This window comes from Maylandia zebra, linkage group LG7 (assembly GCF_041146795.1).
Source record: "Maylandia zebra isolate NMK-2024a linkage group LG7, Mzebra_GT3a, whole genome shotgun sequence".
NCBI classification, from domain to species: domain Eukaryota; kingdom Metazoa; phylum Chordata; class Actinopteri; order Cichliformes; family Cichlidae; genus Maylandia; species Maylandia zebra.
This window is the reverse complement of record NC_135173.1, coordinates 15,743,865-15,757,302: the sequence shown is the minus strand read 5'-3', so window position 1 is coordinate 15,757,302 and position 13,438 is coordinate 15,743,865. Positions and strand designations below refer to the sequence as shown.

General features: G+C 39.4%; 1 protein-coding gene across 1 annotated transcript in view; it reads left to right on the top strand.

Moving 5' to 3' along the window:
* Nucleotides 1–8,771: 8,771 nt before the first annotated feature.
* Nucleotides 8,772–13,438, top strand: part of LOC101464409 (anoctamin-9) — a 16,806-nt gene continuing 12,139 nt past the window's right edge. The window contains exons 1-9 of the mRNA XM_024803259.2: nucleotides 8,772–8,786; nucleotides 8,900–8,945; nucleotides 9,059–9,177; nucleotides 9,854–9,928; nucleotides 10,046–10,168; nucleotides 10,256–10,392; nucleotides 10,710–10,759; nucleotides 10,853–10,911; nucleotides 11,753–11,832. Coding sequence (XP_024659027.2) covers nucleotides 9,157–9,177; nucleotides 9,854–9,928; nucleotides 10,046–10,168; nucleotides 10,256–10,392; nucleotides 10,710–10,759; nucleotides 10,853–10,911; nucleotides 11,753–11,832 — 545 coding nt within the window. The 5' untranslated portion in view covers nucleotides 8,772–8,786; nucleotides 8,900–8,945; nucleotides 9,059–9,156. The remainder of the gene's footprint in view (nucleotides 8,787–8,899; nucleotides 8,946–9,058; nucleotides 9,178–9,853; nucleotides 9,929–10,045; nucleotides 10,169–10,255; nucleotides 10,393–10,709; nucleotides 10,760–10,852; nucleotides 10,912–11,752; nucleotides 11,833–13,438) is intronic.

Here is a 13,438-nt window from a genome sequence, read left to right as displayed (position 1 = left end):
TATGCTGCAAGGTAGATCAACAATCATCAATCATAGAAACCCCTGTGATCAACCATTTTAGCGGCAATAGGAAGTAAAAAACTCCCATTTAAGGGGAAGAAACATCCAGCAAAATCAGGCTCAGGGAGGGGCAGCCAAATAAGGGAGGAGTCACCTGATCCAGCCCTAACTATAAGCTTCCTTAAAATGCAAAGTTTTAAGTCTGATCTTAAAAGTAGAAATGGTTTCTGTTCCCTAAATACAAACTGGGAGCTGTTTCCACAGAAGAGAGACCTAAAAGCTGAAGGCTCTGACTCCCATTCTATTTTTAAATATTCTAGGAACCACATGTAAACCAGCAATCTGAGAGCAAAGTGCTCTATTGTGGTGGTATGGTACAAGGAGGTTCTTAAGATAAGATGGGACCCAATTTTTCAAGACCTTGTATGTATATGCAGTGCAGAATTATGTTTATGTTTCTCAAAGTCTCTAAAATGTGTATCAACTATTAAAAGCCAGTCAGTAATTAAAATTTACAAGGAAATGTTTATCTGGAGAAGTCTGTGCTTGTTTTCTTTTATACACTGTTTCTATGTTTATATGATATGTACGATTCTTTGATGCATTTTAAATTTTTGGAAGTTTCCATACTATGCTGGTCGCTTTCTCAGCTTTTATAATAAACAGATGATTAAAAAAACAACAACAAATAGCTGAGACATTTTACTTTTTCATAGAAAAATATGATCTCTTTTTAAATTTGAGCCAGCTACAAGTCTCAAAAAGTTAAGTTGTACCAGGAGCAATGTTTCCTCTAATTTTTCATGTGTCTGAGCAAGCACACAAACTCCCTGAGCGATCCCTGGGACCACTGTGAGCGACATCAGACGTGTGCACTGTGGTGATGCCAGCATCGAATCCATCCAAGTTACATGGTTTATTAAAATCAAATCAAATGACAGCATTTACATTTATGTTAGACTACCTTTAATTAACTACTTTAGCCCACTTACAATGAAAATGTAAAAAAAAAATCTAGTCATTGACATGTTAAGACTATTGGAAGTAAAAATAACTTGAACCCCAATTTCGAAAACACAACTTTCTTTTTTTTTCTTTTTATAAAGCTCTGACTTGTATCATGAGTATGAGTCTGTGGTCTGGGAGAGAGTCATGTAACTCTCTGTCTGCAAAATACAGTATATAATGACCAATGTTGGGCAATTAATTATATAGTTACTTCTTCAAAAAAAGTAACTGAGTTTAGCAAACAACGTTTTTTGCAGCTATTTTTTAAATGCAGCCAAGGCGTTTTTAACTAAACATCTCAAACTATTTACTGTTCTGCATCAAATTTGATGCCACACAAATTTGTGCTACTCCAACAAATAATTTCTGTCCACTATGAGATAAAGGAGAAAAACAGCCTGATACCTGCAGGCCTGACAACAGGAGATGTATCACTCCTGTAACACCTGTAACATTCAGCAGTCGCCTCATTGTTCTGACACACACAACAAAACTACACTACACACTAACTACACAAGATTTGCGCTAAATGTCTCAAATCTCTCACATCTCAAAACACTGCCGTCACTCCTAAAACTTCCCCCGTTTCTTAACAACTAGATGCCAGGTTGCCATATCATTTTTTGATTGGTCGGCATGGTACTTTTTTGGACGAATAGGAAAGGGGCAGCGGGGGAGAGGGGGCGGGGTTTTTTTTTTTTGCTCACAGGCGGAGAATGCTTTCAAGCTTTTTTTCATATAAAACGCAGTTTTTACCGTTTCTTCCCGCAGTAAATATAAACAACGATAGTATTAAGGAAGAAAACCAAACATTGCATTTCTTTTTATCACAACTCTGGTGTTATGTGGCCTATCAACACAATTTAAAAACTGTTATAAAGTCCACACTTTTCCCATCAATTTTTCGTCTGTCCTGCTCACATCTCCAATGGTTGTACACGTTGGCTTCACTCCACATCAGCCACACCGCTTTGCTAGCTAAAACACCAGTGTCGGCACATAAGGACGCTGTCATAGCCTGTCAACTACGTTGATTGGCTGCGTATATACGAATGTGAATCGCATAATGAATTAATTAAATACACCATTAAATAATTAATTAAATGTGGCAATAATTAATTAATTACATGTGTCATAACTATTTATTTAATTAATTAATTCCAATTTTAATTAATTATTGCCACATTTAATTAATTATTTAATGGTGTATTTAATTAATTCATTATGGCAGTCCTGGCGTTCCATAGACAACAGGTCAGTAACATGAATATGCATAGATAAGAGGACATTAGAGAGGCAGAGATTTTCAGAAGTGAGGATGGACAGAGAATCACCAGTCTGCAAAAATCTACATTTACAACATTACTGTTCCTCAACATAAAAATTGCAAAGAGATGGACACTTTTTACAGACTAAAGATGAGATGAAACATCTGACTTGCATTCAGTGGCTGCATCTCTGACCCATTATACATAGAACTGGAACTTTATAGATCGGAAAAGGCACCACAGGCGCTGAAAGATATTTACAGAGTGTTGTCTAAAGAAGAGGGAATGCTACACAGCGGTAAACATGGCTCTGTCCCAACTTGTCTCCTAATCATTGGTTCACTTATTCACACACTGAAACCAATGAAAAAGCTAAAAATAAAAGAAGAAGAAGCCATAGCAACAACCCAGCCCTTGTGATAAGATCTGTCAATTCACAATGAAAATGCTGCTGCTGCTTTAAACCAAAACAGAGGTCACATGGTCACAAGGATTTTGTTTCCTTTTTTAGTCAGTGATGTCTTGTAAAACTTCATTTGTGTAATTTGTTTAGCAAAATGTCCAGGGTTAACTTTGGGAAGGCACTGTCTCTTTCTCACACAAACACTCATGTGAACAGACACAACACATTTCCCAGTATGTGTAGGATCCCACAAGCTACTCTGTCTTTCACATAAGAGGGTGTTCAGGTAGTTAAATGGGTACACGGTGACCCCATTTTATCACCTCATGGCACATGAGGTGATAAAATGATAAACGACCAGCTTCGTCAATGATGAATGCCGATGCTTCACTGGCTGATGAGCTGAACACGTTTTATGCTCGCTTCGACGCCGCAGCAATTAAAACAACAAACGGCTGCGCGCGCTCGGAGTGCACCAGTGAAGAAAATGCATTCATCATCACAGAGCATGCCGTGAGGAACACCTTCAGGAGGGTGAACACCAGGAAGGCAGCAGGACCAGATGCAATCCCTGGCCGGGTCCTTAGAGCCTGCGCTGATCAACTAGCACCAGTGTTCACGGAGATCTTCAACCTCTCCCTGGCCCAAGCAGTGGTTCCCACGTGCTTCAAACAGTCTATCATTGTCTCTGTTCCAAAGAAACAACAGCCCTCTTGCCACAATGACCACCGTCCAGTAGCACTGACTTCAATTGTGATGAAGTGTTTTGAAAGACTGATGAGAGATCACATCACTTCTTCACTTCCTGCCACCATCGACTCACTTCAGTTTGCTTACCGGACTAATCGTTCCACAGACGATGCCATATCTCACCTGCTCCACACATCCCTGAGTCACCTGGACACTGGCAGAGGGAATTATGTTAGGATGCTGTTCGTGGACTACAGTTCAGCATTCAACACAATAATTCCCTCTAAGCTTTTCACCAAGTTGACGGATCTAGGACTCAGCTCATCACTGTGTCAGTGGATCCTCAACTTCCTCACAGACAGACCCCAATCAGTGAGGGTGGGAAAACAAGTCTCCCCCTCCATCTCACTCAGCACTGGAGCGCCTCAGGGCTGTGTTTTAAGCCCCCTGCTGTACTCACTGTACACTTATGACTGTGTAGCCACATCAGACACCACCTCCATTGTCAAGTTTGCTGACGACACTGCTGTTGTGGGCCTGATCTCCGACAACATCGAGACGGCCTACCTGGAGGAGATTAGGAACCTGGAGAACTGGTGCCAGGAGAATAACCTCCTCCTAAACATCGGCAAGACTAAGGAGCTGATCGTGGACTTCACTACAAAGCAGGCGAGGAATTACAAACCCCTCATCATCAGTGGCACGCCAGTGGAGAGAGTGGACAGTTTCCGATACCTGGGTGTCCACATCACTCAGGACCTGTCATGGTCCTGTCACATCAACACCCTGGTTGAGAAAGCCCGTCAACGTCTCTTCTTCCTCAGAAGACTTAGAGACTTCCATCTGCCACTGAAGGTGCTCAAGAACTTCTACTCCTGCACCATCGAGAGCATCCTGACGGCAAACATCTGCACCTGGTTTGGGAACAGCACCAAGCAGGACAGACGAGATCTGCAAAGGGTGGTGCGCTCAGCCGAACGCATCATTCAATCAGAGCTCCCTGACCTGCTGTCCATCTACACCAAGCGGTGCAAGTCCAAAGCTAGGAAGGTTATGATGGACCTCTCCCATCCCAACAATGGACTCTTCTCACTGTTGAGGTCTGGGAAGCGCTTCCGCTCCCTTAAGGCCAAAGCAGAGAGAATGAGGAGGAGCTTCTTCCACCAGGCTATTCAGGCCCTGAACCAGGTGTAGGACTGGACTCTCCCACACACATCACATCACCACACACACCACCACACATTTCCTATAATTTATAATCTTTATAATCTCTTTCTGCTGTTTGCACATTTTTTACTGTAAATTCCTAAGTTAATTTGTAAATTTTGTAGTAACCTGTAAATTGTAAATACTGTAAAACCTTTTTTCTGTCATTTAATGGTCGGGCATTGTACAGCTACAAGCATTTCACCCCCATGTCATACTGTGTATGGTTGTGTGTGTGTGACAAATAAAATTTGAATTTGATTATATATATATATATGTATGAAATATAAGACTTTCACTTCTTTGTTGAGCAGACATTTCCTGGAACTAATCCCCTCAGCAGTGGATGTTTGTATATATTTGCTTAGATTTGTTTAGAGCAGGACTTTGTTTGGCACGTCTTTTCCTCTCTGGCGTGGAGTACAGGAAAGAGACTATCTGCAGCATTTTCACTCCACCTCCTATCCACCCCAGCCAGTCTTCTTACACTGGGGTCAAATTTAGTAGCAGTGCCCCCACCCCCTCCATCACCCTTGAAGTGGTTCTACAATCCTGTGTGGGTGTAATTATGATGTCCTCCTCTTAGGGGTGTGGTGGAGTACAGAAATACAGCAGCTTATTTTCGCAACCACTTTTTCTCCGCCCTCATATCGCCTATCTTCCTTGAGATGTGGGTTTTCCTGGGTGAGCGTTGCCTTTCCAGGATTCCAAGACTAATGATGAAAATCCTCCTTAATAACAAGGCACGGAGGACCACCCATTTGACATGTTACTTTGCCTTTTCTTTAGTTAAAGTTTAAGAAGAGGGCCACAGAAATAGATCCAGACTGCGCAGCTGGAATCATATCCCCATCATCTCACAAAATCATTAAAACAGAATGAAAACATAGCTCAATAAAGTATAGCTGTAATGACACCAGGCAGGTTTAAATACATTGAGGTGACACAGAATCTAATTGTAGTATCAGATACATACATTAGTCAAATTATGATAGGCCAAATGTTTAGTCATTCAATTTTATTGTATGCTTAGTCATGGCTATCCTGTTGATTTAATCTCATACTGGCTTTAATAAGGTTTTTATGTGACATGACCCTCCATACGTGACAAATATAAAATAGTGTGTACATAAATTGTTGATAGAGACTTAAAATGATTTCAGTAGGTGATTGTGCTGTAAAAACGTGTCTCTGCAAGAACAACAGTAAAGGAAGTGCTCATCAAAATAGTTGTTGTGTGTGTGTGTGTGTTTGTGTCTAGCTTTCTTTGTGAGGACAGAAATCTGCATTCTACTATCCTTGTGAGAACCAACAGCCATGTGTGTGTGTGTATCTGTGACTGTGTGTCTGTATATTGGAGGGGGATTGGGTGGATTATTGTGTTTTTAAATCAACAGAACCCTAAAACCAGCTTTATTTCAGTTCTAAGTGATGCAGACCACATGATTGATATTGACCCCTGTTGTTGCCCATTTATGAATAAAAGGTCTATCATTTTTAAGGTAAAATTTTGAAAAAAATAATCATAATCATAATAAAAAACATGTTAATCTTGAACAATTATGTTTACTATCTAATAAAACATCACAGGTGAACAGGTTTGCGTCCACCTATATAACTGTATCAGCCGCACTGAACAAAGAGCCAGTTTGTGCCAGCTTATCTGAGATTTGATAAGAGGAATCACCCTTTTATTTTGTCTCTGATTGCACCACATCAGCAGTCATACAGGATGACTCATTTCTTTGCGAGCAGACCATTCAGTTTGTGTTTTTTAACTGATGGCGTGTCTCATTCTCATCGTTAAACTCACCGTCAGACTCTGACAGGGCTTAGATTGCTCACCTGGTTGAGCAGGTGAGCCATGAACTGAAGGTAAGAGCTCTTACTGAAGGGGGCTGGGTTTCAGTCTACCCCAGACCATTTCCTTTGTGTCATTCCACCTTTCTCTCTACTGTCTGCACTGCCCCATCCAATAATGGTGAAAGGACTCTATTCTGGAAACTCTTTCTTTGTGATTTTCCAAATCTTCTTTCTGAACTAAAATCTCTGAGGTTCTTTGAGCAGAGACTCTTTTTTACAATCTTGATTGGTAAGGAGCCACAAAACAATTTTATTTGTTATGTCTGATGCCTGATTTACAGCTAGGATAGAGTGTGAGAAGATAGATAATGGTTGCTGTAAAACAGAGGGTAACGTGCAGGAATGCTGGAGCAAATACGTGCAGGTACTTTAAATATAACAATGTTGGAATCTTGTGCAGGAATAGCAAGTACATTGAGGTGAAACACAGTAATTAGAGGTGTGAAGTCAATGAAAATGTGCTATTTGATATATTCTTCACAGAACGTGAGCCAAAGGCAAGGAATCTGAGATTGAAAAATCACTTTTTTTCATAAACATTGAAAATAGGTCCCACACAATGGTAGTAAGTAAGCCAGAAATCTAAAATCAAGTTCACTACATAATATAACCAAATCAATACAGAAATCAGAAACCACACAAATACAGTGCTTTATTGAAGAATTTTTGAAGTGGTCTTGTGCAGTCGTTCTTCAGTCTTCCTAAAGATTTTTTTCTTTGGACATTGGTTGTATTCACACACATTTGCAGTTCACTCCTTTAACCTGATCATTTTTAGAGGAGTGCCTATTGTTTGTTCATTTGTTAAGTTACAGAAGAACTAGACCTAAAACAAAAGCTATCAGCAAACAAACAGTATCCGAAAGTCATGCTCTCAATAACCAGGACAAAAATCCAGCCAACACCCTACACGGGACCTGGAATGTGGATCTGGCCCTCTGGTTGGTCCATTTATTGTTCCCTGAAGCTTCATTACAGATGCTCTCAATGGCTGTTAAGAAGTCATTCTTAAGGAAAGCAAATATGGAGTAAAGGCAGAGATATGCCAAATTACATAAATTAAACTGGACTGAAAAGAAGTGCTAACAGATCTTATGGACTCATGAATCCAAATTTGAAAGTTTTAGTTCAAGTCATCATTAATATGTCAGGAGAGAGTTACAATGGTGAGTGCCTACAGCTATCTATAAAACACAGTGGAAGTCTGGGACTCCATTTCAGCCAGCTGTGTTGGGGATCCTGTCAAAATTTATGGAATTGTAAATTTAGAAAAGTACAATCGTATTTTGATTCACCATGTTGTACCATCTGGGATGTTTCTGACTGACAATGGTTTAATTTTACAGCATCATAATGATCCCAATGCAGTAAAAGCATGCCTGGACAGAAAAACACAGAGCAGCCTCCCTAGACCTCAACACCACTGAAGCAGTGTGGGATCACAGAGGAAGGAACAAAAGGTTCCCAGTATCCAAAAAGAGCTTTGAACACGTTTCAAGAAGCCCAGAGAACTATTCCCGAAGACTACTTAAAGAAACAATAATAAAGCTGCCTAACAGAGTTCAGGCTGTGTTGAAGAATAAAGGTTGTCGCACCAAAGCTTGTTACAATTGTATAAACTGTTTATGCCTTATACATGCTGTAATTACCCAGTTATATTTGCACATTTCAATAAATGGTTACACACATTTCTTGTTTTTCCTCCCAAAATAAAATGAAATAAAATGTGCCTCAAGTCTTTTGCACAGGACTGTATATCCAGAGAATCTCAAACCCCCAGCACAATGAAAAACACCAGAACATTGACTATACTAATCATTGAAGCCTTTTAGTACTACCTGTAAAGATGACAGGTTGTTGTAAATAGGTGGAATAGATTCAATTATATCCAGCAAACAAAACAAGATGCCCATTACAATGTGCCGCTTAACACATGTGCATAGATATAATGATCTCATTCTAAACAGGGAACTTAACTATATTTGTCCTAATATTTAGAATGAATGTGCTTCCCCCTATTGTTTTATTTTTCCGTATTGCCTTTTTAGTAAATGTTAGCGAACCTGCTTAGTCCTTCCATTATAGACTCCAAAATGTTTTTTTAAATTTTGTAAGATTTTTATTTATTTATTTATTTTGTAAATGTCACAGTCAGTGCTGACAATGGTGTGTAGGACGATTTAGTCACAGCCAAGTCAGGGGGTTTAACAGGCGGTTTCAGCCAGTGTGTTTGCTTCCATCTAGCGGTGGATAAATGGTACTTTGCTCATAGGAGAGAAGGAGGAGGCATAACAAAAAAAAGAAGAAGAAGGAAAGCCATTCCATCGTATCTGTCAAGTGAAAAGGAGGTAGTTCAACTGGCTGGCTGTATGTTCTTTGTCTCTGGGGTTATTCTGTATCACACTGTGTTTTTTCCTGTCTTGTTTTTTGTTGGATTTCCCCCTGGACTGAGTGATCACAGAAGAAGGTGGAGGCTGTAAAGATAGATGGCGTGACATCAGCAACAGGTAGAGTCGGTTTTTATACATACCTCTGCTGGTGAAACAACGTCGCAGTTCATCTTAGATGCAATCCGGAAGTTGCCTACTGCTTGTTGAAGAGACATCATATCATTTTATAGCTGGAGAAATCGCTGAGCTGAGGCTTTGGTGTCACTGAATGGTGATCGAAGCTTTATTGTAACCGGAAAGTCACTGCTTCATTCAGTACCGACTCATCATGCCTCTCCACAACAGACAGGTAGGTGATCCGATTCATGAATAATAATGATGGTTCTGTTTTTTTTTTTTTTATCGTTACGTAGTGAAGATGCTCTGAGGCCGCCTCACACTTTAACAGAATTTATGTTATCAGCGGCCCTGCTGTTTATCATGACTGCACATAGCTTCATCAAGCAGTCATTACATCAAACCCACTACAGATTCACTTAAATCAAGTTAGTCAGATGAGGTCAGAACATATTCACGCTTTAATCTGCCCTGCGTATGAATCAGGATGTTCAGGTGCTACTGCCTCTGCCATGACTTCACTGTTTGTGGATGTACGTGTGTCAGTGAGAGAATCCCCTGAGGACTTAAAGAAAGCATGGATTTGGACTGACTGCTAGACTATATGAGCACGCCATGTTTTTCATTCAGGTTAGATTAGCTCTCTGTGCTTTGCTTTCTCAGCGCAGTGGCATTCATTGTCACGCCCCCGTGTTATCGTTAGACAGGATTCTTTTGGAGGTGATAACCTTCCTGCTTACTTTCACAAGCACAGTATCACAAAACAGTGGCCTCCTGAAACTCATCTGTTGTGACAAAAGTCTTTACCACATACTTTTCATGCCATTTTTAAAACCACGACTTAATGTATTTACATCAGCATGGGTGATTTCATAATGTAACATTGTTCATTGTTTTTGATGCTTCAGTCCAGTATTGAGATGCTGGAGCTGCTGGGAGTGGTAAAAGAAAATGGCAATGAACAGCAATCATTTCCGCCTGTGGTAAGCCATTGTCCACAGTTATAGTTTAATATAATTATAATTCCAGTCCTGGCCATGTTAATGCATATATTAGAGCATATAATGTCTGATTTTGGCGTATTGTTTTTTGTCACTCAGCACACTCCACTCTCTTATGACTACGTCCTGGTTGCCAAAACGATTAATAACCAGGAGAGAGAGTCTTTCAAGAAGCAAACTGAGTACATCGAAGAGCTAAAAAAAAAGAACTTCAAAGTCACGGTGAGTGTTTAATAGTACACTTAACATTTCTGCTATAAAATATACATTTCATCTATACAGTCATTCATCTTAATTTCCTTCTGTTAGAAAATCATAGATGATAATCACGTCTTCTATGGGATTCAAGCGCCCAAGGAAATCTTTGAGAAGTACAGGTATCTGCTCAAGGTGTCCGATGCCTGCAACTGGAGCTCAGATCAGAGCGCAGTGTCTCTCAGTACGAGGTAAACAAGGCCACTGAAACTATTTTTGGCATTTTAAACATTCCTTGCTGCTGTTTTCTGACACTTAAAGCATCCCAGTGTTTATTTGCACTGTGTTGTGTTATCATTACAAAGGACTTGTTCTCAAGCAATTTATTTCCAAATTTTTCTAACCATGTGGTATTTAGATTAGGTCTTCGCCTTTGTGTTTTTATGAAAGTGGAATGCCTAGTTGTCTCTTTAAAATGCATTTTTTAAAGAATCAATAAAGATGCACTAATCTAATGACATTTGTACTTTATGATCAGCTGCATGAGTGATTCTTGTCCTTGTTTCAGGATACGGATTGTCCACTTCATCTTAGGTCACACCAGAATTCATTCAGGAGGTGAGACAGAATTATTTACAACCCCGATCCTTTGCATTTAACCAGACCCTGAATATTTTTATTATTATTCTCTTTACCTTTTAATCTGCACAGAAAATCTACGGGAGCTCATAAAGATGAAGGTTTTTGAGACCAAGTTCTGTCTACATGAGGTGAAATGTTTTGTTTGTTTGTTTTTAATTCTGGGTTTTAAGTCTTATCCTTGTATATGAAGTACTATGACAAAAGTGACATGATCAGTATAGACATGGGAAGAATGAGGGCTGCTGATTGCTTTACAGTATAAAAAAGAAAGAAAAGAAATGGTCTTCTTCCTCTTCAGAAATCACATCCATGGAGAGTGATAATGATAGCCAAGAATAAAAGCAGTCACCGTAGGAGTAACAATGATAAGAAGTCAGATAAGAATGATCACATAAATCAGTATTTGCCATTGTTTCTCTATGTGGGTCCACACATTCCTACGCTTAAGATAGTGACACTAAAAACTGTTAAACCATTGCCTTTCACATGGCTGCTTAGGTGTTGAGGTTTTCTCAAAAGCTTAATGAACTGAAACTTGGCAATGGCCTCTCAAAACAGAATAGTGGTGCCAAAAAAAAAAGTATTTGTTCGCAGAGACACTGCGAGTCATGTTAATGCTGTGAGTCATCTAATACCGAGAATAATTGGGTATGTGCGTGTACATGATTGCTGATGAATACTACATGTTACTGTGTAAGCACGGACATGAGCCACAGTCTGTTGTGTCGCCTTTACAAGCACATGTATGTTAGATAAAGTATCTTACAGTTTCAGCTTTGAACTTGTAAGGTCGAGTTGGTTTTAGAAGCCCTTAATTGTTGAAATCTGTTTTTTAAAAAGCCAGCAGATTACATATTCACACAAGAAAGCTTCTGTTCTCAGTGTAACTGTGTGTTTTGTTAAGCAGCTTGCAGAAAGATTTTCTACATGTTGCTGATTTGCTTTGATTTAGTGTGTTTCTGCTTTCAGAAAAAGAAACAGAGAGAACTGAAGGCGGGATGGGCACGGTGGACAGCCTGTCTCCAAGGGCAACCCATAACTGCTGTCAGGTTTGGACTGCAGCATAACAGCCTATTTATTATTCTGCACTCTATACTGTTCCAGTTATTGCAGCATAATTGGTTTCCAAACAAGACAACAGCAAACATGTCATGAACATGATGAATCTGTTGTTTGGAGCCATGATTTTAAAATAATGTACAGTAATTCGTGGAGTTTTGAGTTAGAAGAGAGCAGAGATGTCTCTGTCTTTAGATTCAGGTGTATCTAAAACATAAACCACGTGTCACAGCAGCAGTTTTGTCTATATGATATCTTTTATACATTTAACAACCCTTAGTAAACATTTTTAGCTTCTTTGTCAGTTGGTATTACAGATACAATTTCAGAATTTATTTAGCTCTTATAATAATAGTGCAACAGATAAGTTAATATTACAGGGAAATAGTTGATGGGTGCACCATAATATGTGCCTTATTTGAATGATCCTAATGTTCATCCATGTGGGTGCAGTATGATATGGGGTGTAGTTGCAGAAGTAATACTGTTTCAGTCAAGTATTATGGATGGACCTCTTATTCTTCTCACTGGTTACTCAGTTCTCAACCCCTAAAATGATCCCCCTAAAATCTTGTTATTTATGATGGTCGGTTGTTTGATCCCCAGCTCTTTCATCTGTATGTTGAAGTGTCCTTGGGAAAGATACTAAACCTGGGCTAGCCCCTTATGGATCTATCTGGGTTTGTGTGTGTGTGAGCAAGAGTATTAAAAAAGTATCTGTGGATGCAGCTTGCAAAAAGTGTAAAAAGTGCCTCTATAAATTACAATTCATTTGTGCAGTGGTTCTGGCACTGTCCAGATACCTGCTAATCAGATTAACTGGTCACTAAGATGTCTGTTGGTGCAACGGTAAATGGTCATCTGTCTTTCTATGTTAGCTTGTTAATAATTTTAAAAAAATTGATGGTAGGGTGCGCGAATGGGAGAACTGAGCCAAGAATCAAGGAGACTTTATGCACGCAATACATGAATTTTATGAAATTGCACGAGAATAATTTAGCACCCGATGAATATTGAATGCCTGAACCAACGTCTGGAATGAGAATGCTCTGCCTGAAGTGAGTTGCATTAAAGTACTACAAGAGTTAAAGGATTATCCTTTAACTTATAACATATTATGTGGCACTTCAGTTCTTTTGTTTTGTTTGAAACAAAGAAAAATTCTGAAAATAACTTTAACTTACTTCTTTACCTGCTCAGAAGCATATCCAGTAACAGTAAAACATCTGACAATTCACCAGTGGTTGAAATTCTGTGGTAAATCGGTAATTTGAGCCTAAAATTGGTCATGTGATTTTTCCAAATGAATAGCTCTAAAGTTACAAACGTGCACGTTTTGATGCTTGTATCTGCTTTTCAAAGGATTTTTCACTTATGTGCTGCACCATAAGCTAATCAGCTAACCTCTGAGACAGAACATCACTGCAGTACTTGTTTCTCTCAGGACTGTAATTATTTTAAATGCCATTTGGCAAGAACACATGCATTTGAAGACAAGACTCTACACTTAAAGAATCTACAGCCACTTCATTAACTAAGTGAGGCTTAGCTGCATGGCAAGGATGCTAATCTCAGCGAGTTGTTGCTAGCATCCTG